Source organism: Cnephaeus nilssonii, assembly GCF_951640355.1.
Source record: "Cnephaeus nilssonii genome assembly, chromosome: 23".
Classification (NCBI taxonomy): Eukaryota; Metazoa; Chordata; class Mammalia; order Chiroptera; family Vespertilionidae; genus Cnephaeus; species Cnephaeus nilssonii.
In genome coordinates, this window is record NC_137094.1 from 9,528,632 (window position 1) to 9,556,625 (window position 27,994).

Sequence of the window (27,994 nt, forward strand, 5' to 3'; positions counted from 1 at the left end):
TCCCATGACCCGTTGATACGGAAGCTGACAAACTATAGCTTCTCGGAGGCTGCGTGGGCCACTTGGAGAGAGACAGATGTTTGGGGCTTGGGTTCTTCCTATTTAAACATGATCCTATAAATGTTGGAAAACAAACAGTACATCTTGCAGGAACTAGAACACATAAATAAACTCACCACTCCTGAAGCGAGTCCTGGCCTGTTCCCCGTACATGGAGGGCTGCACTGGCCCGCACGCACCAACCCCAGGCAGCCTAGGCTTTTCCGGAAAGCTGGGCTCCCAGCTGTCTCTCATAGAAGGCTGGCTCTCCAGCCCAGCCAGGAACCTGCCCCTTCACCCTGCAGTGTCTCTCCAGGGCCCTCTGTTGATAAAATAAAACAGCTTTATGTCAGTTGACAAAGAAAAAAAATAAATTAAGGACTCAGATATCTATAAGCTTAATATGCAAATTGTCCCTTTGGGAGTTTGACCGGAAGTTTGATGCTCGCTCTGATGTGCGCTGACCACCAGGGGGTGGCTTGGAACAAAGGAAGGCCCCATTCGGCCCTGATCACTGGCCAGGCCTAGGGACCCTACCCGTGCAAGAATTTCATGCACCGGGCCTATAGTATTTTCATAAATGAGCCAATGAAGTATACATGTGGAGCTGAGATGCTACAAATTAATAACTGGCACACATGGAATGTCTTTTTCCACCTTTTATTTTAATCTTATCTATATATTTTTATTTAAGTGGGTTTCTTATAGATAGCATATTCTTAGCTCTTGATTTTTTTCTAATACAATCTGTCAATCTCTGCCTTTTAATTGAGATATTTAGACCATTTGTAGTTAATGTAATTATTGATATGGTTATTTAGTACCCTGCTATTTTGCTAGTTATTTTCTTGCCAATTGATTTTTGTAGGGAGCGCCTCTAGGGTCAAGCCTCCAGCTGACCAGGGGCAGGGCCACAAACAAGTCCCAGCCTGGAGGGCAGAGCTCTCCTATCATAATTAAGCCTGACCTTGTAGCCCACCCTCATTCCTTCCTAAGTAGCTAATGGGCTGTGGGAGGTGCAGCAAGTGTTGCCAAAACAAGAACATTTGTATTCATGTTAATCTACCCTTGTTTAAATCAGGCTATAAAATAACGCTTTGGCTTGCAGGCTGGGTCTTTTGTGTCCTTGTCCAGGCACTGGAGATCCACCAAGCCCCAGCTGTATTCTCTTGTCTGTCTTTTCTTTAATCCTTCACCGCCCCTCCTCAGCTTCACCCTTGGCTGTGCTGGCGTGGCACAGTTTTTTATTGGTTGTTTTATTTTTTTTGTTTGTTTCCTCTTCCCCCTTTTTTTCTGCCTTCTTTTTTTTTTTAGATTAAACTTTTTATGTGATTCAGTTTGTGTCAATTTAAAGATTTAACTGGGTGACTACTGCTGAAGTCTTTTATAACAATTCAATGAAAATGATTGCGATGTTCTCAACACTTTACCCTCCTAAGAATGATGAAAAAATATTACTCAGATAAAAGTCTACCACTGTCTAACAAGCATAAAATTTTGTGAATTTTTTTTTTTATGTATTACCTGAAAAATGACTTTTTAGTGGTTTTCAGAAATCTCAAAAAGGGAGCTTTACTCTCACATTCTGGTAAGTTGTTATAAAGTGATATTCAGCCTGTGCAGTTTGGTCAACCAAAAAATAATCATGAGGATTTACCGGTGGAGAAAGGATTGAAGTAACACTCTTCTGTATACCTAATGATTCTCAAAAATGGCTATAAAATAGGATGAGATTTTTCCTAAACCATCCTTTCAGATTCTGTGAAACTGTTGATGTTCAAATTTTACTTAACACTGAGAGACTTACTCATTTAAGTAGTCTAATACTTTGGTTGAAATATTGACAAAAATCTTACTTGTTTTACTCACTTTTTCTGTTCATCATGTGAGCCCAGTCTGGGACTTGAAGAAATATTACAAAAAAAGATCACAGTTTCAAACTACCATGATATTATTTCTTATTTAAATCATAGAGTTAGGAAGTACTTTCTCAAGATTCCATGTATAATACAATTGTACAGATTTCTTGGTCCACAGACTTTCTACTAAATTAAGTATAATAAAGGTGGTACTTTTTTTTTTTTTAAGTGGTCCTCATTGCAGAAACCAATTTTGGTTTAAAATCTTAGTGAAATGATGTTCCCCAAGTTACTCTGCCTTCTTTTTAGTAAGACGACTACTACACTAAGACTCTCAGATGTCTAGGCAAACATATTAGGAAAATGTGGCACCCCCGAAATAATTAAATTTGTTAATATATCTTCTAAGAGTGTGAGAGAACCAAGGTCCTCTTAAACGATAAACAGGGAAGAATATCAATTATAGGGGAATGTTTGTATGTTTTGTTCTTTTGCAGGGACCTACTGGATCATGGGGCAGAATGTTACAATTTGAACACTTGAGGGATGATGCTGAATCCTTCCCTTTTCTTTCCCAACCCTGTGGTGATAGGAGGGGACTTGGCTTTATTGTTTTCAAAGCACTTTTATATAAGAATGTATTAGCCTTTAATGAAAATCCAATACATATTGACTAATGGTCATGAGAGGCTTTTACTCATTAATAATAGAAGGTATTTCAAAGTACTCTACCGCATAAATTAATCAATATCATCCTCAGAGAAACCCTTCCAAAACAGAAATGGTATTGCTGTCAGCCAAAGTAGTCTTAAGTTTTTGTTTTTCCTGTACTTTACAGCACTGTTGGTACTCAGTTCTGTATAAATAGGAACCACATGTTTGTATCTGGTGGTACTGAAGGTTTCAAACTTTGTGCGATGCCCCAGTCTACCCTATTTCAATAACTAGCCCCTGTTCCTCCTTTCTCATTTAAGGTGGCACCACATCGAAGGCCAGTAGGAAGACAGATAGCCCCGCCCTGGGAGCTGCCCCTGGACCAGGTGAGAGAAAGACGTTGCTTGTTACTTCCCTTCTGCCTGTGGTGGAGGAAAGGTTAAGTCAGTGGTGCGCGGTAGCTAAATAGCCATCTCAGATGGTGATGAAAGAACATTGAGTTTATTTAAGGACGAGGGGATGGGAGATGGGGCTATCCAAAGGGAAGGGCTACCGAGAAGAAAGGGGGCCTTGGGGTCAGGTTCAGGGGTAAACCTGGGATGAGCTGCCGCTGCCCACTGCTCCCCTGGTTGTAAGTCTCCTGGGGTCCCTTAGAGGTTAGGGGATATGATAGGTGCGTGTTGGGGAAGGGAAGGAGAAAGGGATGGCGTGGGCGTGCTCCTTGGAGGGAGGCAGGCATAATTAAAACACGCTCCTTGTCCTGAGTGTAGTTCTCTCTTTCGTGCAGGTGGAACTCTTAGTGTCTCAGTAGATTACTCATCAGCTTTCCAGGCGTGCTCGTTCAGGGTCGTGGTCTCCACTGATTGGCCGGCTTCAGGGCAGGGGTCATCAGTCAATGCAGCTGGTCCCAAGGCAGCCCCAGCGCCCCCCACTTGTTGTTTTTGCTGCTTTTCTGGGTCTGGAGCGGAAATACAGCTGAGGCCCGGATGTTATCCTTAGGGAGGAAAAGGTCAGGGGTCCAAACTGCTTGGCCAGCGATATGCCAGGGGAGGATAGGTTGCCCTGGGGCGAGGTTCCCGTTTTGCCCTTGCTAGGCACGCGGAGCTTTCTGCCCTGGTGAGCCTCCGTACCTGGCCCATGGTCCTTGCTCTGGGGGGGCCTATCAGTGACAACGTGGAGAGAAAGTCCTGCCTAAGAATGTGATTGAAGGTGTTAAGTACTTTTAATTTCAAAGCTTCTGCCAGTTATTTTTGTCTAAAGGCCATAATAGCTCTGTTCTTCAGAAACTTATCATAATGGGTCTGCAATATTCAGCATCGGTAGGCACTGGCCATGGCCTAGCTGACAAACGTTCTAAAACAGTCCAGGTAAGCAGATATTTTAGGCTCAGCAGGTCTCCATCCTGACCGCTCACCTCTGTCACTGTCATGCGAAAAGCAGCCCTAACACCTGCGTGTGGCTGTCCCAATACAAGTTTATGTTCCCATAAAACTTTACAAAGGCGGTGGGCCAGATTTGGCCTGGGGGCCATATTTTACCAGTGACTGGTCTAGAAATAAGAAGAGAAAGAAGGGAGAATTGATAAAGCTCTGCTTAATAATGCAAAGTGGATCTCCCTTGTGCACCTGGGGCATCTTAGCAGGTTACAGTATCATTATGATGAGTCTCTCTGCTGAGAGTTGCTTGCTTTACTTTAGGAGGCATGGGGGTGAGGAAGGAGAGAGATTAGCAGAAGGAAGTCCAGTGAAGCATTGTTGGAGAAGTGAGGGAAGACTTCAGGGGTCTAGCAAGGGATGGTAAACTGCAGGAGGGCTGGGAACTCCAGAAAGCAGTTATCCCTTCATTAGGGGAAGAGGGTCTGCAGGAGCTGATCAGCACTAGACGCTGGAAGAGGGGACACATGGGGTGGCCACTGAAGAACACAGGCACTTGGGGAGCAATGGAGAAACAGGGTCAATAAATGCCCCGTCTCCCTGTCCCCACTCTCTTGCTGGTGCCTCCCCCCGGCTGACACCAATTGGAAGACAGGGGACAGGACGCCCAGGTGCTGCAGTCCCTAGCGATCAGTTTCCCAGGCACAGAGGAGGAGAGAGAAAGGCAGGATGTAAGTGAGGCGAGGGAGAAAGCTGTGTTATGCTCAGGACCCGCCACAGGTGACTACGGCATTGCAGGATGCATTGCTTTCGAGTTTATTAAGGCATAATTAAAACACAAGGCACCGCTCTTGCTTCAAGTGTGCAACTTGGTAAGTCTGGGCATACATATCAACCTGAAAACCATCGCCACAGTCAAGATAACATATCCCTCACCTGAAAAGTTTCCTGCTGCCCCATCGTAACTCCCTTCCACACTCTGCCATCTCTCACCTACAGAAAACCACCCACCTATCTGCTTTCTGTGACTAAGGCCTGGGCTACATTTGCTAGAATTTTATATAAAGAGAATTGCACGCTATATACGTTTTTTAAAAATACATTTTTATTGATTTCAGAGCGGAAGGGAGAGGGAGAGATAGAAACATCAATGATGAGAGAGAATCATTGATTGGTTGCCTTAGCACACCCCTCACTGGGGATCGAGCCGAAACCGGGGCAGGTGCCTGACCAGGAATCGAACTGTGACCTCCTGGTTCGTAGTTCGATGCTCAACCACTGAGCCAGGCCGGCTGGGCCACACTATATGCTTTTTTTGTGGTTGGTTGTTTGTCTGGTTGCTTATACTTAGTATAATTACTTTAATACTCATCCAGATTCTTGTGTATAGACGTAATTCATTCCTTTTTATGGCTGAGAAGGGTTCCACTGTAAGGAACACATTTGTTTATTCATTCACCTGATGGTGAACACTTGGGTTGTGTCTGCTTCTCCACCATTACAAAGAAAGCTGCTATGAATATGTGTGCGAACGTTTTTATAGGGACCTATAGTGGGTTGAATGGCAGTCCCCAAAGATCTGTCCAAGCCCTCGTCCCTGCAACCTGTGAACGCGGCCTTATTTGGAAATAGACGTTTGGCAGGTGTAGTTAAGTTCTGGATCTTGATACGAGATCATCATGGACGTAGGGTGGACCCTACTATCCAGGGCCTGGTGTCCTTATGAGGAAAGGACGATTTGATACACAGAGAAGGGCAAGGCCACCTGAAGACTGAGTCGGAGAGTCCAGTGATGAGCCTCCAAGCTGAGGGCGAAGGTCATCTCATGGTGATGAAGGAGCCACAGTCATTAAGACAGCGTCACCATCCAACACATGTGTGCCACGGAGAGCTGAGCTTAAAACGCCAGTTTTTAGAAGAGAAAACAACTGCAAGACGACGACAAATCCATGATTACAGACAGATGTTTAATACCCCGCTTACGGCAACTGCTGAACAAGTAGATGGAAAAACCCCTCAAGATAGAGAAGATTTGAACCACACCGTCAGCCAGCATAGCTGGCCCATCTCAACATTCCACCCAACGACATGCACGTTCTTTCCAAGTGCTGCCAGGGCGTCTGCCGAGATGCAAGGCATTCTGGGCCTTCCAACGGGCCTCAGTGCATTTTTAAAAACCAGGTTATATGCATTATGCTCTCTGTCCACCATGCCTAGGGGCTTGGGGTTTGGTTCTGTCTTTCTAATTCCCTGCTTAACATAAAAACCCTGCCTGGGAGAGTAGGGACAAGGCTGTAAGCACCGCACCTGGTCCCATCCTTTCTAACAAGCCCCACCCCCCTTCCAGCCAGTTTAAACCCTGACGGTACACTCATTAGGACTCACACTTGTGGGCCCTTAAATGCTGCCCCTTAAAACCCGCCCCAGATCACGCACCAGGAGGCGGCCCCGGGGCCTTGCCTCGCTCCCCATGGCACGTAGAGCTCCTCTTTCCCCAAAGCCACGCCGGCGCCCTAGACCTGGCTTCCGTGCGGTGGGGACCGGGAATCTTGTTCGGGAACCAGACCGAAGGGGGTCAGGTGACGTGAGCCCAGGTGAGGCTGCCCAGGGTGAAAAGCCCCACGTTCCCAGCGCAGGGGCGCCGTTCGCTTTCCGGCGCAGACTGTGCAGCCGGACGTTTCTCGCCTCTCCTCCTAAGTGCGCGTCGGCGAGTTTTCCTTCACCCCCAGAGCAGGTGCGCAGGCCCGCGGCCCAGCCCTGCCCGCCCTGGGGCCCGGCTCCCGGCGCTGCAGAGCTCCCCGCGGCGGGGAAGGGGCGGGGGCGGAGGCCCGGGGAGGGCGGGCAGCCTGGAGTCCGCCCGGGAGGAGGACTTAGCCCGCGCGGCCCGCGGCCCGCCAAGCTCCGCCCCGGCGTTTTCTTCCCACCCTCGTGGCGGCGGCGGCGGCGGTGCTGCGCGCGGAGGAATTTTGTCCCCAGCGGCGCCCCTCCTCCCGCGGCGGCGGCGTCCGCGTCCGTGGCGGCGGCAGCCCAGCGCCCCGACGAGGCCCCGGCCGGCCCGGCGGCCTAGTGGCCGCGAGGCGTGGAGGCCGGGCCGCCGGCGCCGAGGGAAGGTGGGCGAGGCCGGGGCCCTGCAGCCGCCGCCGCGGCCCCGCGCGGGGAGGGAGCGGCCCGAGATGGCGGGCGGGCCCTGCGGCGGCGTCCCCGCGGCGGCCGGCGGCGGGGAGATCGTGCAGCTCAACGTCGGCGGCACCAGGTGGGTGGGGGCCCCGGGGGGTGAGCGGGCCCGGCGGGGAGGCTTCCTCGGGGGCGGGGAGCCCCGGGCGCCGGCGAGTGTGGGGCGCGGGGCCTCCTGGCGGGAGCGCCGGGCGGGTCTGGACCCGGTGACACCGGGCACTGGACGGGCTGTGGGGCCGCTCGGAGTTCCCGACCCAGGACCGGCCTGGCAGAGCTGCTGCCACCCCGGAACGCCCCCCTCCGGCCCCCTTCTGCCCCTCCGGCCCCCTTCTGCCCCTCCGGCCCCCTTCTGCCCCTCCTGTCCCCCTTCTACCCCGCCTGCCCCCCTCTGTCCCTATCCTTCCTCTACCCCTCGCCCCTCCTGCTCCCTGCTGCCCTCCCTCCTGCCCCTCCTGTCCCCCTTCTGCCCCTCTGTCCCCACCTCTCCTGCTCCCCTCCCCTCCGCTCCCCACTCACCCCCTTCTGCCCCTCTTGCCCCCCGCCCCCCTTCTGCCCCTCCTGCCCCCTTCTGCCCCTCCTGTTCCCCTTTGCCTCTCCTGCCCCCCTCCCCTCCGCCTCCCCTCACGCAGTCTGCCCCTCTTGTCCCCCTGCCCCCCTGCCCTGTCTAAGGCACCCGGCCTCAGCCCTGCTCTGGAGCCGGGCCTGTGGCTTGGCCGCTGCAGGTGCGCCAGCCTCCCTCCCTCGGTCCGGTCCCCGCCTGGGAGAGGGCCTCCCGGGCCGTGTGCTCCTTGTCCCGCCAGGTGACAGGCTGTTGGGCGCGGGCCTGGGTGCGGGCCATGCGGATCTGCAGGACGTTGTTGTCCTTTTTCTCGGTGCTGGCTCTGCGGGGTTGGGTGGCTTGTAGGGCGGTGTGTCCAGAAACCTCACTTTGCAGAGTTGGCGTGGGGAGCCGGTGCCTGTTGGCACCCGGTGTGGGGTGTGGGGTGTGGGGTGTGGGGCGCCCTCATGGAAAACAGACGCACAGCTGCCCTCTCTCTGGCCAGCCGCTCCCCTCCTCTGCCTTTTACTGAGCTGGTTGGGGAAAAACATCCCGTTTTTTGGTGTGAATTGATCATGGCTTATGACTCAGTCCTCAGAAATGGGCATTTGCCAACTCTGTTGAAGGCGCCAGGAGTGGAGTGGAGGTTTAGGGCTGGTGGCGTGTTTGGGAATGTGGTTGTATTTTGCTGTGCTGGAATATCTAAGACTTTTAAATAATATTTTTTAAAATGCAAAATGTAAACTGTAAGCCATAGTGATCAAAATGTACAGTGTTTTAAAGCTTAATATTCGATTGTTTTTTTCTAAGTGCGCTAGAGAATTTAGCACAAGAAACGGTAGTTCTTCATTCGTTCCCTGCTCTCCCCTCCCCCCCCTCCAAAAAATAACTGTTTAGTAGTTAAGAAATTATAACATTATTGTCAGGCTATGTAGATCCCAGTCCTAAGGAAAAGGTTTGCCCCCTAGTGTAAGAAATGGATACTTGGCTGAAATCGGTGAACGTTGTGCAGGTTTGGGAACAGCCCTGGAAGAACAGGAAGCCTGCAAGGCTGCTACCAACACAGCACACCCAGCAGCAGGTGGCGGGACTGTGTTCCTGAGTGACTTGGAGTCATAGGCTCGTGCAGCCTTTTAGAGCGAGGAGGGATCTGGAAGTCACCAGTATCTTGTGCGAAACAGATTAGCACACTCACTTAAGCCATGCACGGTAAAAGAAAACCCCGCTGAGATGGTCACCCGCTGTGATTGTACCAAAGTGGAGGCTGAGGCCTGGGACAGAATTGGCGCTGGAGGTGAGCGCTGGAGTAGAACTCAGAAGCACGCGCCACAGGGAAGGCCTGATTTACTTGTTAATTTCAAGAGCCGTGAGATCCAAAATAAACATACTCAATGAAATGATAGAAATGACTGGTTTTTAAATGATTAATTTAACTTTGGGGGTGATTTGGAAAGAGAAGATGAGATTTCATTTAGCATGGTTATCATTATTTAAAAAAAAAAACAACACAAAAAAACTAATAAACTGAAAGAAACCCAGTATGACTCAATTTGTGATTAATTCCATTAGAATGAGTAGGACTGGAGGCCTCCTGGGGGCGGGCTGGGATGGCCACTGGGCGGATGGATGGTCAGAGAGCTTTGGAGTGACAGAGGGGTTCCAGTTCCCGGGCCTTACCTCTTAACTCGCTCAGCACCCCTGGGCAGATTACCTTTTAGTGCTTGGATCCCTAAAATGTAAAGTGACTATACCAGTGCGCACCTCACAGGATCGCCAAAGGAATTTGAAGTAATAAACGGGAAATGAAGGGTTATTGGCATTGCCAATAGTAACGTTGCAGATGAAATCATTTTTAGGTTGTGTCCAAGCTAATTTAGTGGGAGGCAAGTGGCACTCATATAAATGTGGACATGCTAATATCTTTAGTAATACTTTCCTTGGGACCGGATTGCACGCGACCCCCTGCTTGGAAAGCACTTCCACATGTGTTGCAGAGAAGTGAGCTTGTTGTGTAATTTAAGTGTCGTAGTTTTCATGCAGTCATATTTGGAACCAGCTTTAGAGCTATGTGGGTTTCTCTCCCTCCTAACTCTTGTTTGGGGGAAAAAAAACCCAAAACATTTGGTGGGGGTGAGGGTCCCATCTCTTTGTCCAGAAATTCCGGCTTACTAAACCCACCCCAGACTGCTGATTTTAAGTGAAATTGGTAATATGACTTTAAGCAGACCCGTGTAATTTTCTAAGTAACACAGAATTTGAGTTAGTTGGCAGGCATTTTGTTGAGTAAGCAGCAGTGAATGCGAAAGGTCACGGACCCTTATGTGGAATTAATTTGATGGCCTCCAAAACAGTGACTTGTTCGTGCTGAGGACCCGTGGACCCTTCAGTTTACTGTTGACTGGATTTGCTTTTATTTATTTGACCAAGTCAGTTTCCTGTGACTAGCTGGAGTATGCTTCTCATTGTTTCCTAAGACTCTGCTAAGAAAATGTGGGAAAATTTGCCCTGTTTTCTTGACTAAACCGATTGGTTCCTTTCTTAAATCTGAGGAGTGGGCACAGGAGCAGAGCGGCTGTAAAAGTTTGTAAGGCTGGCAGGTGCTGTAGAATGACAGTGGAGGTCCCGGGGGCTCCTCTGTGAGGACACGGGATGATGTGGGCAGAGAGTGAAAAAGTGCATATGTCGTTCATTGTGATGAGTTTTAAAATGAAAATACTCAGGTAATAGGGGCTGGGCTGGATGAGCCCTAGATTCGTTCTTGGTTATGAGACTTGACATCAGTTCCTGATCTTCCAGGCTGTTACACCTGTGCTGGGGTAAAGTCCCCTCTCTCGGTGGTAACAAACACGCTTGGTCAAAAGTCAGTTAACCTCAAAACAATGATATATTTACTGAGTGATTTTGTTAAATGAATGAATATGACAATTGCAAATAGCCTAAGACTGCAAATAAAGAAAGTGTTAAATGCATAATTTACAATGGAGTTACTGTGAGCTCAAAATGATAATGTAGAATAGACTATTTGGAAAATCCATTAAAGAGAAGGTAAAACCTTAAGGGTATTAAGAAAGATGGATGTACCATGAGCTAATAAAGCCAAACAAAATGTTTTTATTAGAAAAAAAGAAAGAAAAAATGATGGATGGGACTTGGGTTATCGGACATGACAAGGGCTATCGAGCTGGGATAAATTTATTTATTTATTTTTTTAATTTTTTATTGAGGTATTATATGTGTACATATCTTACCATTACCCCCGAGCTGGGATAAATTTAAAAAAACAACACTGAAATGGTAGTGGGCATGAATTTTAATGGTATTAAGTACTCTCTATTAGAAGGGAACATGTTTGTGTTGGAGAGAGCTGAAGATAATTTTGAGTGCTATGTTGAAGATAGACTGTTGATTCTTCAGCAGTTGGGCATGCTGGGAAGTCTTGTTTAGGGAAGCATTATGTCAGTTATTAGATTTTTATGAAGAGCTTTTTGAATGATCTTAACTCTGAATTGAAAGAAATTTTAAAATATTAAGAGTGATGAGTGTAATTGTTTTGGCTATAGCTTTGCAACAACGTGTAAACCATTGGCCAGCATATTAGAGCAAGTTAACTAATATTGAATTTCAAATTGTGTGCTCATTTGTAATACCAGATAACTTTCAATTGCAGATTTAGTACCTCAAAACAGACTCTTATGTGGATTCCAGATTCCTTTTTTTCCAGGTATTTTATATAATTCTTCATTACTGTTCTTAATATACTTAGTATTTATCAAAATAGAATTTTTCTTTTGTTTTTGAAAGTAGAGATTACTCTCTTATTATTTTTAAATTTTTTATTTTTTTATTTATTTTTACTAATAAATCTTTATTGTTTGGATTATTACGTTGTTCCTCTTTTTTCCCTCCATAGCTCCCCTCCACCTGGTTCCCACCCCACCCTCTGCCCTTACCCCCGCCCCCCACTGTCCTCATCCATAGGTGTACGATTTTTGTCCAGTCTCTTCCCGCACCCCCCACACCCCTTTCCCCCGAGAATTGTCAGTCCATTCCCTTTTTATGCCCCTGATCTTATTATATTCACCACTTTATTCTGTTCATCAGACTTTTTATTCACTTGATTTTTAGATTCACTTGTTGATATGTATTTGTTGTCACTTTGTTGTTCATAGTTTTTGTCTTTACCTTTTTCTTCTTCCTCTTCTTAAAGAATACCCTTCAGCATTTCGTATAATACTGGTTTGGCTGTGATGAACTCCTTTAGCTTTTTCTTATCTGTGCAGCTCTTTATCTGATCTTCAATTCTGAATGATAGCTTTGCTGGGTAGAGTAATCTTGGTTGTAGGTTCTTGCTATTCATCACTTTGAATATTTCTTGCCACTCCCTTCTGGCCTGCATAGTTTCTGTTATTCTCTCTTTGTCTTTTGCCCTTGGCATTTTAATTATGATGTGTCTTGGTGTGGTCCTCTTTGGATTCCTTTTGTTTGGGGTTCTGTGCGCTTCCTGGACTTTTAAGTCTATTTCTTTCACCAGGTGGGGGAAGTTTTCAGTCATTATTTCTTCAAATAGGTTTTCAGTATCTTGCTCTCTCTCTTCTTCTGGCATCCCTATAATTCGGATGTTGGTACACTTGAAGTTGTCCCAGAGGCTCCTTACACTGTCTTCATATTTTTGGATTCTTTTTGCTTTTCTGGTTGGGTGTTTTTTGCTTCTTCGTATTTCAAATCTTTGACTTGATTCTTGGGATCCTCTAGTCTCCTGTTGGATCTCTGTATATTATTCTTTATTTCAGTCAGTGTATGCTTAATTTCGAGTTGGTCCTTTTTCATATCCTCGAGGATCTCACTAAATTTATCGGCGGTTTCTAGAAGATTCTTGAGTAACCTTATAACTGTGCTTTTGAACTCTATATCCAGTAATTTGCTTTCCTCCATTTCTTTGATTTGTGACTGGTTTCTTTGTCTCCACATTTTGGCTGCTTCCCTGTGTTGATAGAGTGGCTTTGTATGCTAGGTGTCCTATAGGGCCCAGTGGCTCAGCCTAATTACGTGATGTGGACACTCTTGGTGCACCCCTTTGTGGGCTGTGTGCACAGTCTTGTTGTAGTTAAACCTTGATTGTTGTTGGTGTCACTGGGAGGAATTGACCTCCAGGCCAATTGGCTGTGAGGATCAGTTGTGTCTATGATGGGAGAACTTCTGTGCTGGAGACACCCTTATGAGGCAAGACTTGCTTCATTGGGGCTTTGGTGCTCACTGAGTCTGCTCCCTCAGTGTGTCCTTTATGGATCTAAAGAGTTGTAGTCTGGATGGTCTCTCTCTGACCACTGCGTACATTGGCTCTTGGATCCCCAAAGAGAGAGGCCACCCAGCAGGAGCTACGGAGAGATCTGCAGATTCCTTCTCTTTATTTGGGGTTTGGAGGTGCCCAGATGAGGCCCAGCTGTGAAGCAATGCAAGCTGCTGTCGAGCCTTGGGTCTTCTTTTGGAGGCTCTGGGGCTCTTTGACCCAGCTGCAGTACGTTCGGTTTCAGATTGCAAAGGGCCAGGCCATTCATATGCAAAAGCCTCTGTGCACAAATTGGGTGGGGAAGGGTCTCAGGGAATCACCAGGGTGGAGCAAACAGCAATGGCTGACCTTCACACCTGCCTGGAAGAGGTCCTGTGTCTCTGTGTCCCACGGCACTGTGCAGGAACAATGATCATTATAAGCACCTCTGAGAGAAAGCTGCCCACAAGTTCCGCCCAATGCCAGACAGTCCAGTTTCTCCCCGTATGAGTCTGGGTCCCCAGAGTCTCGCCTGGAACTGGAGTTCAGAGCAGTCAGGAGCTTGTATCTCCCTCCTAATTGAAAAAGACAACAGCATACTCAGTTGCCAGCCCTCTCCGCACACCTCTGTACCTCTGCACTTCACTTTTGCACCTCAGCTCCTCCTCCGAGTCTCAGTGTGCCTTTCTCTTTCCTTCTAGTTGTAGAATTTCCACTCAGCCAGCCTTCCTGTGGTTCTGGATGATACCCGTTTTGTCTTTTAGTTGTAGTTTTGAAGTGGTTGTGCGAGGCAGCAAGTTCAGGTGTTTACCTATGCTGCCATCTTGGTTTCTCCTCGTAAGAATTTTCTTAATATTTCTTTCTCAAATAAAAATTCTTAACTTTTAAAATAGAATTTTTTCGTTTTTTGTTTGAATAGTTTCCTTAACTGCAAAAAAAAAAAAAAAAAGACAAAATAATTTTTGTTTTTATTTTGCTTTGAAGATAAGATGGCTCATTTGTATTGATCATTAACATTTGATAAAGAATTAGGACATTCATACTCAGACTTTAAAAACTAACTAGCCTATTGTTGTGACTTCTAGCTTGCTGAGTGGGAGAATTTCAACACTTCGAGATGAAACTGGTGCTGTAAGTATACTGTGCAGTGTATCCAAAATAGATTAATCCTTATGTTTGATCCTTATTGTATAGTGGCTCTTAGAAAGCTAATATTTTAATGAGCACTAAATGAAAGTGACATATATCTACTTAAAGTTTCTTATTTTTTTGTGATGCGTAGAGTGTTTCTATGTGTATAGAACTCTAAATAGTAAATACTACATACATATAGCAATTCAATGTTCATGATTAGAGAGATTGTAGGATATGGGTTTGCATTGTCAATAGAGTACTTTTAATCAGTAATTAAAACTTTAACAGTAAATAGAGTAATGTAAATAATAAAATATTTTGATACTGAATTAGAATGGTGTAAATTGTAAATAGTAAAGTTCTACAATTTTTTATTTTGGAACATAACCTTATGAATGTGTGCAGCAATTGTGGAATGAGGGAAGTAAAGAACTATTGTTTCAGCACAAAAGAAGTGGGTTTATGCATTAAAGAAGCAGTCAGACTGGACAACAGCATGTACAGTAAATGCTCCTCCCATGGGCAGAAGGGCTTTCCATTTGGGGGCAGCCGCGTGGCCACAGGTGTCTGTCTGCTTTGGTGATATTTGCAGGTGAAATAATGCAGCAGAAGCAGGCTTGCCTATTTGAGGTTATAAGAAAGACATCAGTAATAAGATCTCCACAAATCTGTTGTGTTTCTTCAACTTCTCATGGGTTCTAATAAGAAGAAAAGCAAAAATTTGTGAAGGTAGAAGAACTTCATTCATTGATATGCATAATTGACCACGGGAAAAAGAGTTTTGTTACCATTCCCCTAATTAACTTACATAAGCTTTAAAAAATGTTTAGTTTTATGGTTAGAGCTTTTGTTATGATTCAAAATAGTGTTGGTACATATTCCTGTGAGGAGGAGAGACACTGCCGTATCAGATGTATTCCAGGGGAATGCAGTACTTCAGAAATTCGGTCTTTGTTCCCAAAGTTAGACCTACAGACATTGAAGTTAGAAGTTGCAGTTATACTTGGAGCATCATTTCAGATGTTTATTAAAACAGTTCATCATTTGCAGATATTTATTGATAGAGATCCGACAGCATTCGCACCCATTTTAAATTTTCTTCGGACAAAAGAATTAGACTTAAGGTAAGAAGTGCATCCTTTTAAATTCTTACTGATGGGTATTTTTTTTGGTATATTTTATGAAGGCAAAGTTTCGTTCTTACAGTACTATTTCGTTTGAAAGTTTTCTCAGAACTAAACTCGTAGGTAGAGGCCTCCGCCATCCTGCCTCCAGCCTGTGCTAGCATCCTCCTGGCCAGTTCCCTCCACTTCATTCTTGCGTCCCTACCATTTATTTTCCACACTGTCTTCTAAAAATACAAATCTGAACTGGTTACCATACTCCTGAAATGTCTGTTGTATGTTACTGGCTTCGTGGTTAAGGATTTTGGTATTTTATACTATTTCTTAAGGCTCTCTCTCATCTGACCCCTGCTTAATTTCTCTTGCTTTAACACTTGCAACCTTTTCATCCTGACTTCTTCCCTGGTCTCTGCCGTATCCACCTAATACAGGTAGTCATAGCAATCATTACACTTTCTCTGGAGTCTGTCTTCCATTAGACTTAAATTCCAAAAAGGCAAGCACTGCTCACTATATATCCCAGGATCTAGTTGTATTTGTTGTGTAGTTAGAAGTTCAGAGGTTCAGTACGTGGGGGAGAGGGAGATTGGATAAATGAATAATCATTTAAACTATTTTAACTTTGCCAGGGTCAGGATTCTTACCAGGGAGCTACAATTACATTTGTATTTACTGTTGTTTTATTTCCTAAACTAGAGGCCCGGTGCACGAAATTCATGCACCAAGGGGGGGGTGTCCCTCAGCCCAGCCTGCACCCTCTCCAGTCTGGGACCCCTTGAAGGATGTCCGACCGCCCGTTTAGGCCCGATCCCAGTGGGATCGGGCCTAAACGGGCGGTCGGACATCCCTCTCACAATCCAGGACTGCTGGCTCCCAGCCGCTTGCCTGCCTCTGCCTGATTGTCCCTAACCGCTTCTGCCTGCCAGCCTGATCAACCACTAACCACTCCCCTGCCAGCCTGATCGACGCCTAACTGCTCCCCGGCCGGCCCGATTGCCCCTAACTGCCCTCCCCTGCAGGACTGGTCGTTCCCAACTGCCCTCCCCTGCTGGCCCGGTCACACCTAACTGCCCTCCCCTGCTGGCCTGGTCACCCCTAACTGCCCTCCCTGCAGGCCTGGCCCCCCAGCTGCCCTCCCCTGCAGGCCTGGTACCCCGCAACTGCCCTCCCCTGCAGTCCTGCCCCCACCCCCCAACTGTCCTACCCTGCAGGCCTGGTCCCCCCAAACTGTCCTCCCCTGCAGGCCTGGGTCCCCCTCAACTGCCCTCCCCTGCTGACCTGGTCACCCCTAACTGCCCTCCTCTGCCAACCCGGTCACCCCTAACTGCCCTCCTTGCTTGCCTGGTCCCCCCCAACTGCCCTCCCCTGCAGGCCTGGTCCCCCCCAACTGCCCTCCCCTGCAGGCCTGGTCCCCCCCACTGCCCTTCCCTGCAGGCCTGGTTCCCCCCTTCAACTACCCTCCCTTGCTGGCCTGGTTTCCCCCAACTGCCCTCCCCTTCCAGCCTGGTCACCCCCAACTGCCCTTCTCTGCTGGCCTGGTCACTCCTAACTGCCCACAACTGCCCTCCCCTGCAGGCTATCTTGTGGTAACCATTTTGTGGTGGCCATCTTGTGTCTTGGAGTGACAGTCAATTTGCATATTACTCTTTTATTAGATAGAATTCTTAGTGAACATTCAGTAAGAATGTATTAATATTTTATAGTTACAGCTTTTAAAATCTCAGCTGTTTCCTTGCGCTGCTTCTTTATAATATTATCAATTTTGCTTACATTCGCTAGAATATGAGCTTCTTGAAGGCAAGGACTCCTCTCTGTCTGGTTGGCTCCTGCTGTGTTCCCAGTGTTAAAGCGGTGCATACAGTAGCTGCTCAGTAAATATTTATGGAAGGAATAAAAGAGATTGTTGGGTCTGTTTGTTTTGGTGCTTGGCCTGGCATTGGGTGGAAGTGGGAAGTATATTACTAAGTATTACTAAGTACTTATTTCTTTATAAAAGTAAAATTGGTTTGACCCATAGCACTTTATTGATTAAAGAAGCCTAACCTTACTGCTGGTCAGTGTCCTTGAGACTACTCCACAACCAGATAACCCATGAGAGACGGAATTGGTTTAAACATCTGTATTACCAACTGCTTTCCTGTAAATTACTGGCTTTTTTTATTTTCATACTACTGTACTGTAACATCATCATCAGGCTGGCCTTTTCCCCCCTACTTTCTATTTTGCTTGCTTGTTTTTTTTTGTTTCTGATGAGGCCATTTATCTGAATTTATTCATTCAATGGATAGTTATTGCATAATAGTTATGTACAAGTGCTGTGCTAGGCGTTGTGCAATGTACACAAAAATAGATTCAAAATAGATCCTGCCTCGGGAGCTTACAGTATAATCGGGGAGGTTAAATATGTATAGAAATGATTGTCATAAAAAGTTACAGTCCATTAATGCTATACAAGAATGATGCAGTACTTGATGATTTACTGGTACTGACCCTGTAAAGCCCTGGTTTCTCAGTTGCCCATTTCATCTGTATGTGAATGGTTTTAAAGTAAGAGAATGTTTTTGTCGGTGTGCAGTTTTTTTATTGAGACTTTTTCAAATGGTGAAGGATATTAGAAGAAAGGAAGCTGTAAAGCCTTGTGGGTCTGTTCACACTAAGCATCTACAACTTTTCCTTTTGCTTCAGATGCTAATCCGAGTTGCCCTGTTGCAGGACTCACGTCCTTTGTTTCTTTGTAGGGGAGTGAGTATTAACGTCCTCAGGCACGAAGCCGAGTTTTACGGAATCACCCCGTTAGGTATGTGTTCCAATATTCCTACTGTGGTTGACCCTTCGTGCACAACACTGCCCAGTACAGTGTGTCTTAGGCCTCGTTTGGAATGGGCTCGTTCAGTGTGGGTTTTCATGGCAAGAAAATGTTACCAGCGGGTTAACTTAAACATGCTCCTGTTCCCTTTATCCTCTTAACTGGAGAAAGTGACAGCGGAGAGCTGCTCTGTCTGCGTGCTTCTGACAGGTGTGCTCTGACTTTCAGTGAGGAGGCTCCTGCTGTGTGAAGAGCTGGAGCGCTCGTCCTGCGGCAGTGTCCTCTTCCACGGGTACCTGCCCCCGCCAGGTACTGCGCTCTGGGCTCAGGCCTTTAAAGTGCTGTTCGCATGAAGCAGGTGTATGTACACAAGTGTATAAACGGGGAGGAAGAAGACCTATTCTTTGATTCTTCCTGTTCTATGAATCTACTAGAAATGGTGAGAACTTTAATTGTGATAGAAGTTAAGTCCGCACACATTCAGGCAGGTACGTGCCAGAGTGTGTTGGTTCCGGCCCGACAGGCTTGTGAGCCAGAACGTCTTGATGGCCACCACTCAGCTCTATGGACGTGACCACTGCGTACAACCTCATTTGCATAAACAGCCATCGGCGGCCTGGGCCGGGCCCCTCCTCTGCCCTCCCCGATGCTAGATCACTGGCAGTCAGTCTCCTTTTAGAGCCCGGGAGGTCTGCACGGGTGTGTCGGGTGCAAGACGGGCAGGTGTGCTGCACGTCACCTCGGCCCACTTCCGGTAGGAGAGTTGTGCCTTACCGTGGGCCTCTGAGCGGGTTCATTCCAGTAGGCCCTCCTGCCCAATAGAGACGGTGAACGACGGGCAGTTCAGCTCCAGAGCAGCTTGAAGTGGCGCGTGGACCTAATGCCTAGTGACTGTACCGCGGAAACACTGGCGTAGGCTGAGTTAGTGATTGACTTCACTCCCCTGGAGCTAGGAAGAGTGCAGTGTAATATGTAAAACTTAATCCATTTCTGTACACCATCTGTTGAAAGTTTTATTTTTTTAATTTTTTTTATCGTGATTAGATTTTAATACATTGCTGTATTGGAAGATACATGTTGACTATAATGAACTGCATGTTTTTATGTCTGGTATAATACGAAATTTTAAATTATTTCAGGTGCACTTAGAAATAAATGATCTTACTTCCTTTCGTAGGTATTCCTAGTCGTAAAATAAACAACACGACCAGGTCCTCGGCCGATTCTAGGAGTGGACTGAACTCTGCGGAAGGTGAGGCTCGGGGAGGTGGCGCCCAGCCTGTCCTCTCCGCCTCTGGCGAGGAGCCTGCCAGGCTAGGTAAGCATGGTGACGCAGGTAGAAAGAGACCATGCATTTCTTAGTTCTAGCTGACACTGAGGATTTATAAAAACTTATAAAGATGTACTTTTTGCCTCACCTCACTTTTAAACTCAGATTTATCATTTATATCTTAAACTAATTTAGCATGTAGTTGTTGTATAAAAAGTAGCTAAGTCCTGTTTGCTCTAAGTCTGTAGTGCAGAGGTTGACAGACTTTTTATGTGAAGGGCCAGATAGTAAATATCTCGGGCTTCGTGGGCTACTGGGCTCTGTTGGAGCCGCAGCTCTGCCGGGGTGGCGTGGAGCAGCCACAGATGATGCGTAAACACGCGTGTACGGCTATGCTGCAGCAAAAAACTGTTAGGACAGGCAGAGGACGGGGGGAAGAGGGGTAACGGGGGGAGGGGGAGGCCTGTGCTGTAGCTAAAATATTTCCCTTTCTAAATCAGCAGGATTTCCTGTGGACCCACGCAAGGTGCTGATCGTGGCTGGCCACCACAACTGGATCGTGGCTGCCTATGCCCACTTCGCTGTCTGCTACAGGTACTGCGCAGGTCCTCACGGCTGACGGTGCTTTTAATCCGGGGGGTAGTTTCAGTGATTGTGACTTTATATGTATAGATAGAAGAGCTCTTTCTTCCAGCCGTCAAGTTTTCCCTATTCTCCTCACTTCTGTATCTGTTAGATTTAGTTTGCTTTTATTTTCATAGCTAAGTTGGTCAGTACTGCTGGTGGCCTTATATGTCTTAGACTAGAAGCCCAGTGCATGATTGAATCATGCATGTGTAGGGTCCCCTACACGCTTTCGCTTTTGATCACGGGGAGCTGGGTGCCTGTCCGCTGTTGCACCAGGCGCCGGAGGCTTCTGAAAGGCCTGGTGCCTGAGTGGACAGGCACCCAGCTCCCACGCTTTCCTTTCGATCGCTGGTGCACCAGGCCTTTCAGAAGCCTCTGGCGTGGCAGAGGCTTCTGAAAGGCCTGCTGCCTGAGTGGACAGGCACCCAGCTCCCACGCTTTTGCTTTTGATCGCAGGGAGCTGGGTCCCTGTCCGCTGGTGCACCAGGCCTTTCAGAAGCCTCCGGCGCCGCACCCAGCTCCCACGCTTTCGCTTTCGATCGCTGGTGCACCAGGCCTTTCAGAAGCCTCTGGTGCGGTGGAGGCTTCTGAAAGGCCTGCTGCCTGAGCGGACAGGCACCCAGCTCCCACACTTTTGCTTTCGATTGTGGGGGAGCTGAGTGCCTGTCTGCTCAGGCACTCAGCTCCCCCACTTTTGATGGTCCGTGCGGTGGGACATCAGCTCGCTGCCCCAGAGGCCCCTTCTGTGCCGCAGCACAGCCATGGCACAGACGCTGAGCTCGGTCCGCTGCTGGCGACGCAGCTCAGCGTCCCGCCGGCCCAATCAGCTACCCCGGCCACCCCGAGTCGCCCCCCCCCCCCCCCGCGCCTCCTGGCCAATCACGGGCATAGCGAAGGTACGGTCAATTTGCAAATTTGTCTATTATTAGGTAGGCTATTTCCCAGACAGTACGAAGTTACTCCTTCTTGCTTATTAGAAATCTAGCTTCTGAGCCACTTAACTATTGGGGTAAACGACCCGGAGAGATTATGACGGAGCCTCGTGGTTTTCTGTCTGCAGTATTTCAGTCTCTTGTGCTTCGAGTATCGAGGGGTAAGGCTCCACATTGGTCATGACAAGCACATGGTTGGGAGTGCGATGGTCACACAGGACAGTCGTGGGCAGAAGTGATGTCTTTTAATGTGTGCGGTGCGTGAGACTTTCAGAGGGCGTTTGGCTTTTACTAATTTCTGCTTTCTCAGAAACTAAAAGGAGTGAGGAAGAATGTAGACCAGTGGATTTTAATTTTAATTGGATAAAGGATAGGTTTTTAGTTCAAAAATCACAATTGCAATGAGAAATATTGATGACAGAGAATGGTATAGAAGCACAAAATGGTTGTGAAATAGTAGCTTAGACCAGTGGTCACCAACCGGTGGTCCGCGGACCACTGGTGGTCCATGAGGTCCGAAAGGTTGGCAACTGCTGGCTTAGACTATGATACCATTTAATCTAATTGCTGAAAAGTCAAAGAATATGTATTTTGTTACTATTATGTTTAAGAGGAAATAGCCACAATGGGTTAAAAATATTTAGAATGTCTTCTACAGATTACACATGTATTTTAAAGAATCCTTGATGAGTGTTTTTTTTTAATCTCAGTTTATGATAGGTTTGCCATATGTGGTTAAAAAAAAAAAAGCCTTTTATATCCGTAACCTCCGCCTTTTATTTTCATTGCAATAGAGGTTCGGTAGAAACTCCCCATTTTGAGAGCATTTTGTTATTTTTCACTTTAATTGAATAATATGGAAGTGATTTTGTAGATGATTTCCTTTGGGGATGACTTTTATGGGAAGCAAGAATGATCAGAAAGAGAAATTAAATTTGGGGGAGTGTTATTTGAACATGTTGGCATCCAGATCTGACTTGAGCAGACCATTTCATTGGTGAGTGGCGTGTGCATATCTGTGTTGATGCGGGGTTCCAGGAGAGCTGTGAAGCGGGCGTGCCCAGTGCCCGCTGTATTGCACAACAGCGCTCCAGGCGCCTGCCTGCCAGATGGACACCGGTGCTGCGCAGTCACCCCCTCCCCGAGTGACAGGTGGACGGAGGGTGCAGTCTTTGATTTTGACCGCAGCCTTTCTGTGCCTTCACGAGTGTCAGTGATGGCAGAGCCCAGGCAGAGTGACAGAGGGCCCAGTGGTGCTCCTTAACTTACTCAGCTCAGTGGCAATAAGTTTCCAAAAGAAGATACTCAGATTAAGAGGGTAATTTTTCCACTGCTCTACCAATAAATTCACACCTTAAAAGAAAGGACAGCGCACAGTGCACCCTGGCTAGTCTCCACCTGGCTCACGCTTTTCTGCATTGCTCGGCTTTACTCCTGTCTCCTTTTCTTGCTGGGTTAGAGCAGATACTTGTACGAATGCAGAGTTGTTGTCTGACTCGCCTCCTTGGAGCTTCACATCGCACTAGAGAACTTTATCTTTGTGGGATTTACTGCTTGTACGTGGTGTGAGATTTAGGAATCTGTTTTCTTCCAAGTGGGCAGACACTTACGTTTTGATGGTAACAGAAATCATCCTTTTCACACTTAAACATGAAAGCTTTTATTTTGCTACACACACACACACACACACACACACACACAGACACAGAGGTCTAATTTTAGACTCTTAAGATCTTCTTACATGCTGTCTCTTCCCATACAATGTAGGTCAGTGTGTTATAAGCTCCAAAACTCATGGGCCTGGTTCCCTCACGTGTTTCTGTGAGACCTCCGTGGAAGGTGGCCACACTCCTTGCAGAGAGTCCTGGCTGCCAGGGGTCGGCTCACCGGAGCAGGAAGCAGGTGGGCGTTGGGACACCAGCGCTCACTCTGTAGTATTTTATATTTTAAATTCTGCATTACTTCTGCGGAAAGTTACAGAGCAAATATGTCTTTCTTCTTGGTATTTAATTTTTTAACTTCCAAACTAAAGTAAATTTACACATAGGATTAAGTTCTGTGGTTGTTATAATCGTTTTCAAATATGCTATCTTGATCCTTTTTTTTTTTTTTGCCATCTCCTTATTTTGTAATACCCTAATTTCTATAGTGAAAAAGAACTTAGAGGTATGAACCCTGAAGAAGACTAGATTGCATATACAGGTGTCCCCCAAAAATGTATACACACTTTAACAGCTGATAGCTCAGTTGATGTTTCTTTCTTTTCAGATTTAACCCATTGGAATTAATAGTGGTATTCAAAGTGGGTATAAGTTTTTGGGGACATCCTGTTGTTATTTCTGTTCCTAATGATCACAACATCCCATCACTCACCTCGTTGCATCACTTCTGCCTCTCCTCACTGAACAGTTAGTCCCTAAGAACATCAACATTTGATTTCTCAATGTGTGTCAGTTTTCCAAGTTTATTAGGTAATTGCTTCCATTTGTTTATCTTCATACATGAATCCCATCTGGTGGCTGAATAGGGTAATTACAGATCATTCAATGCTTAGGAAAACTTGATACATTTCTCTCTTGCTTTGAAGTTAATTAAGGCAGTCTTAATTCTTAATGAATAAGAAGGGTCATTTTTTTGTGTGAGTTATAGTTGTGTTATTTTAGCATACATTTAAAAAAAAATGTTTTTATTGATTTTAGAAAGAGGAAGGGAGAGGGGTAGAGAGGAACATCAATCATAAGAGAGCATCATTGATCAGCTGCCTCCTGCGCACCCCCTACTGGGGATCTAGCCTGCAACCCGGGCATGTGTCCTGACCAGGAATAAAACAGGTGACCTCTTGGTTCATGGGTCATGGCTCAACCACTGAGCCACACCAGCCGGGCTAGCATACATTTTAAAACAAAAATGAAGTGGAGTGATTTCATTTGGGTTCTTCAGATCATGATATCTAAGTGCCTGAGTTTGACCTTTGGACAAATGTGTTAGGTTGTACATAAAGGAACATTTTTTTCTTGATGTTCTGTTTATTCTCTTTAGGTAAGGCAGAGAAGCTTTATAATTTAGTTTCATCTATTTGTGTAACTTTAAAGATAGGTAGGTATTCTGTAGTTAAAGTCGGGTCACCCGTTGCCACGATTGCACAACTGCAGGGTCTAGATGTGGGAAGGCTTGCTGTACAACCACACGGAGTATGTGTCTGAAAGACTTAAGATGGGGAAATTACTAACAGCTTACAGGTGTGTTATCAGAAATTAAATATTAAGGCATTAAGTATATATTTGGTCAACTACAAATCTGAATCCTGGTAAGCCTTTATGTAGGGGGAATATATAGGCCTGTAAGATTTTTCACTTAGGATGAAACCTTAAAATCCAGTCCTCAGAAGGGTTTCCAAGCCTCGCGTTTTCTGCAATTGATGGTGCCGAGGTATTGGAGTGCTGTTATACCACATCACTCCTTATCTTAATGGCCTGGGGAGACTGTCCTCTCAGGTAAGAAAAGGAATGGATTGAGTGTGTGGTCTCAGTTAATAATAACTGAGTGATTAATAACTGAAAGGGGTAATACTTATCCTAAATTCTGACTTTTGTTGACCATACCTACCCATAAGTAACGATAGTAGCACTTTTTTTGTGGAGAAAAGTGAAAGGTTCAGCCTAGTTGCTATTGACTTTTTTTTTTTTTTGAGGGCTTTCCTAAATTATTCTTGGCAGAAATATAGAACTCTAATCTCTTTTTAGTGGTTTAGATTTTGTATGTATGTAAGCATAAGGTATTTCAGGAATACTTTCCTGGATTTGTAGATGGTATCCCGACATTTCATATTTAACATGAAGGTAGGTGGTGAGCTGTGAATAGTCCACTTTGTGGCCCTGTGTCTGCCGAGTTGCTGCTGAGTCACCTGTGCCCATTCTCCCTTGACAGAATCAAAGAGTCCTCGGGGTGGCAGCAGGTGTTCACAAGCCCGTATTTGGATTGGACAGTTGAACGAGTAGCTCTAAATGCGAAGGTGGTCGGAGGTCCCCATGGAGACAAAGACAAAATGGTTGCCGTGGCCTCGGAGAGTAGCATCATCCTATGGAGCGTCCAGGATGGAGGAAGCGGAACGGAAATCGGTGGGCAAAGCTTTGTGTCTGCTGCATTTTGCTGGTATATGTGATATTCTGCAGCTTAGCAGGATTGCCGTAAATAGCAAACCTAATGGTGGTCACAGGACCGCTCAGTGGGAGAGATGATCTTTAAAGAGGGGAAAAGTGACGTTTTAGTAGGAAGAAAGAGTCTTTGCACCACTTTACTGCACTGAAACCTAGCGCAGAAGAGTAGAAGGGCCAGTCCAAGTCAGTGCCGCGGCTCTGACGGTGCCGGCGCCTGCTCCCCAGCATGCCCTGCACCCCAGTATGCCCTGCACCCGCAGTGCAAATGTCAGCAGGTGCTCTAGGCCAGAGCATGTCAACACCACATGCTTGTGGCCAAACTTTCACATAACAGACCTTCAGTGACGGGTCGGTGCTGGTGCCGAGAAGAGAAGCAGAGCACCGGGCCAGCCCAGCCTGTGCTCAGCTGAGGCAGGAAAACGAGGCAGGCCCGCAGGCGCCAGGTGGTCTCCGCGGAGTCTCTGACTCGGGCTCACTGTGTCTCTGCGGCCGAGCTGGGCTCCTGGCGGCCTCTTCGTCCGCTGAGCCGCCTGTCCACGTCCTTTCCCAGCACGCGTGGGCATTCTGTAGCCACTAGATGCCGTCACGTGACCTGCGAGATGCTTCCTGCCTGTTTCACTTCCGGTATAAAAGTCCCGCAGACGTTTCTGGCTTTTAAAGAGTTTTTCACGTTTGTTTAAAATATTTTTTACTTTAAACTCTGCACATTTGTTCTCAGTGGACCCACACCTGGCAAAACATTTTGTTGCATAAGACACAATAAGGCAAGTTACTAACACCTATAAAGTTGAAGGAAAGGTAAAGTTTATTTTTAAACTTTTTCCACAGGTTGCCCAGTTTCTGTAAAGCCCCCCCCCCCCCCCCTTCCGTGAGTCGGAACGGACGGGTCGTGTTTGTGAGCATCTTCTAGCTTAGATGGTGCAGGTGCAGGCTGAGCAGGCGGCTGCTGATTGCCCTTGTTGAAGCCAGGGATCCATCTCTAATAGAAGGAAAACACAACATTTTATTTTAGATTATAAACAGTTTTAGGTAAACTCATAGTAATTGTGAAAGGTCTTCAGAACAGGCTTAAAAGGAATATTGCAAAACAGCAACGTGTCATCTGTTCGTGTGTTTCTCTGTAGGTGGGAGGGAAACCCGGATTTCAACACAGTAATGTATTGGACAGTGATGAGGTTACAGCGATGGAAAGACAGAACTGAAGCTGCTAGTAAGAGTAGTGGAAATAGTTAAAGTAAACTGAGTTAGTCTTGGGGAACTTAGGGTTGGTTACCCCATAACCCTACCACCAGAGAGTTCTAGAAAACGTAAGACCTTATCACACGTCACGTAGTCTGGACTCAGTACTCTCCTAAGATAATGAGAGTGAAAAAGGAATAATGATACAGAAATGGAGTCCGGTGTGGTGTGTTTTTTCCCCCTCAAATTGCCCCTTGTAATATACCAGTAAGGGAAGGAGATGTTTGCTTTGTTGTGCGTGCACAGGCTAGTGGGGTAGGTAGCTGTGTTGTGAGACGCTACATGTAATGGTTCATGCTCTGTAAGAGACCACTGGTTATCACAGACGTTCTCTAGACCTGACAGCAGCACCCAGGAGATGGCTAGGCTGGTGTGTCCATGAAGGGCTGCCCTCCCTTCATGGAACTTACGTGAGCATGGCGTGCTGCTGGGCGGCGGCTGAGGCACTCTCTCACCCAGAGGCCGCTCAGGACGGACCTTGTCGTTGCTGCTCCTGCTGCCGTCCCTGTGGAGGGCGGTCAGGGTGCGGGACCTAAGCAGCAGTGACACGTTCAATTTCTCCATCATTCAGAACGTCCTCCTTGATTTCCCAGGCCCGCGTCTCTCTCTAGAGTAATCCACGTTCGTTGGTTTTCCTGGTTTTGTTTCTGCCTTTTGCTGAGCCATGGTCTGCAGGTAGTTAGCTCCGCATGCTCTCCACAATGGTTTGACATCAAAATGAAAGTCCTATTCCGTAAGAATTCTTGAAGTTGCACGTGAAATAGCAGTGCTTTTTTCTTTCTTTTCGTCCAGTGTCAATCCTTTTTATTCCTGAGAGATGCCTGGCTTTTTTAAGATTCGTGAAGCTTTTTCACAGTTATTGATTGCTGCTGGTCTTGTTTGTGTGCAGTGCAGGTTTGCACAGAACGAGGAATACCCGCTACAGGTGTCAAGTTCAAAAGAAATCAGTTCTCTCTTCTGGCTTACGGTTTTAATACATGCTGCAATCGCATTTAATTTTTTTGTTTCTCTTCAATGCCTTGTTTTTTCTAAGCTAGATGCTGAGAAAATTGTTCATGTAGTCACATGATAGGTACTTTTTTAAAAAGTAAAAAACTGATACCGGAAACAGGATTTTAATCCACATTACACAAATAGGTGAGGTATTTTCCCATCATTTTTAGATAAAAAGACAGTTTTTTTTTTTTTCCAATTTTTTTATTAAGGTATTATATGTGTACATATCTTACCATTGCCCTCCCCACACCCCACTCCCATATATGCCCCCACCCCCCAGAGTTTTGCATCCATTGGTTATGCTTATATGCATGCATACAAGTCCTTTGATTGATCTCTTATCTCCCCCACCTCTCCCTAACCTTCCCCTTGTAATTTGACAGTCTGTTTGATGCTTTACTGTCTCTGTATCTATCTTTTTGTTCAAGTTTATAATGTTCTTTATTATCCATAAATGAGTGAGATCATGTGGTATTTTTCTTTCATTGACTGACTTATTTCACTTAACATAATGTTCTCCAATTCCTCCCAGGTTGCTGCAAATGATGAGAATTCCTTCTTTTTTATGGCAGCATAGTATTCCATTGTGTAGATGTACCACAGTTTTCTGATCCAGTCATCTGCTGACGGGCACCTAGGCTGTTTCCAAATCTTAGCTATGGTGAATTGCGCTGCTATGAACATAGGGGTGCATATATCCTTTCTAATTGGTGTTTCTAGTTTCTTCGGATATATTCCCAGGAGTGGGATTACTGGGTCAAATGGGAGTTCCATTTTCAGTTTTTTGAGGAAACTCCATACTGTTC

The 27,994-nt window shown here is 46.3% G+C and overlaps 1 protein-coding gene across 2 annotated transcripts in view; it reads left to right on the forward strand.

Moving 5' to 3' along the window:
- The first annotated feature begins 6,914 nt into the window (after positions 1 to 6,914).
- The window catches only part of KCTD3 (potassium channel tetramerization domain containing 3), a 39,740-nt gene continuing 18,660 nt past the window's right edge, over positions 6,915 to 27,994 (forward strand). Inside the window, exons 1-9 of one of the 2 annotated variants that reach the window (XM_079763428.1) lie at positions 6,915 to 7,178; positions 11,305 to 11,358; positions 13,989 to 14,034; positions 15,088 to 15,161; positions 17,900 to 17,958; positions 18,196 to 18,276; positions 19,145 to 19,285; positions 19,741 to 19,831; positions 24,724 to 24,914. In XM_079763428.1, the coding sequence (XP_079619554.1) occupies positions 7,099 to 7,178; positions 11,305 to 11,358; positions 13,989 to 14,034; positions 15,088 to 15,161; positions 17,900 to 17,958; positions 18,196 to 18,276; positions 19,145 to 19,285; positions 19,741 to 19,831; positions 24,724 to 24,914 (817 nt within the window). In that variant the 5' untranslated portion in view covers positions 6,915 to 7,098. Of the gene's footprint in view, positions 7,179 to 11,304; positions 11,359 to 13,988; positions 14,035 to 15,087; positions 15,162 to 17,899; positions 17,959 to 18,195; positions 18,277 to 19,144; positions 19,286 to 19,737; positions 19,832 to 24,723; positions 24,915 to 27,994 lie in introns of both variants that reach the window. The other variant, XM_079763427.1, reaches the window with a different exon arrangement.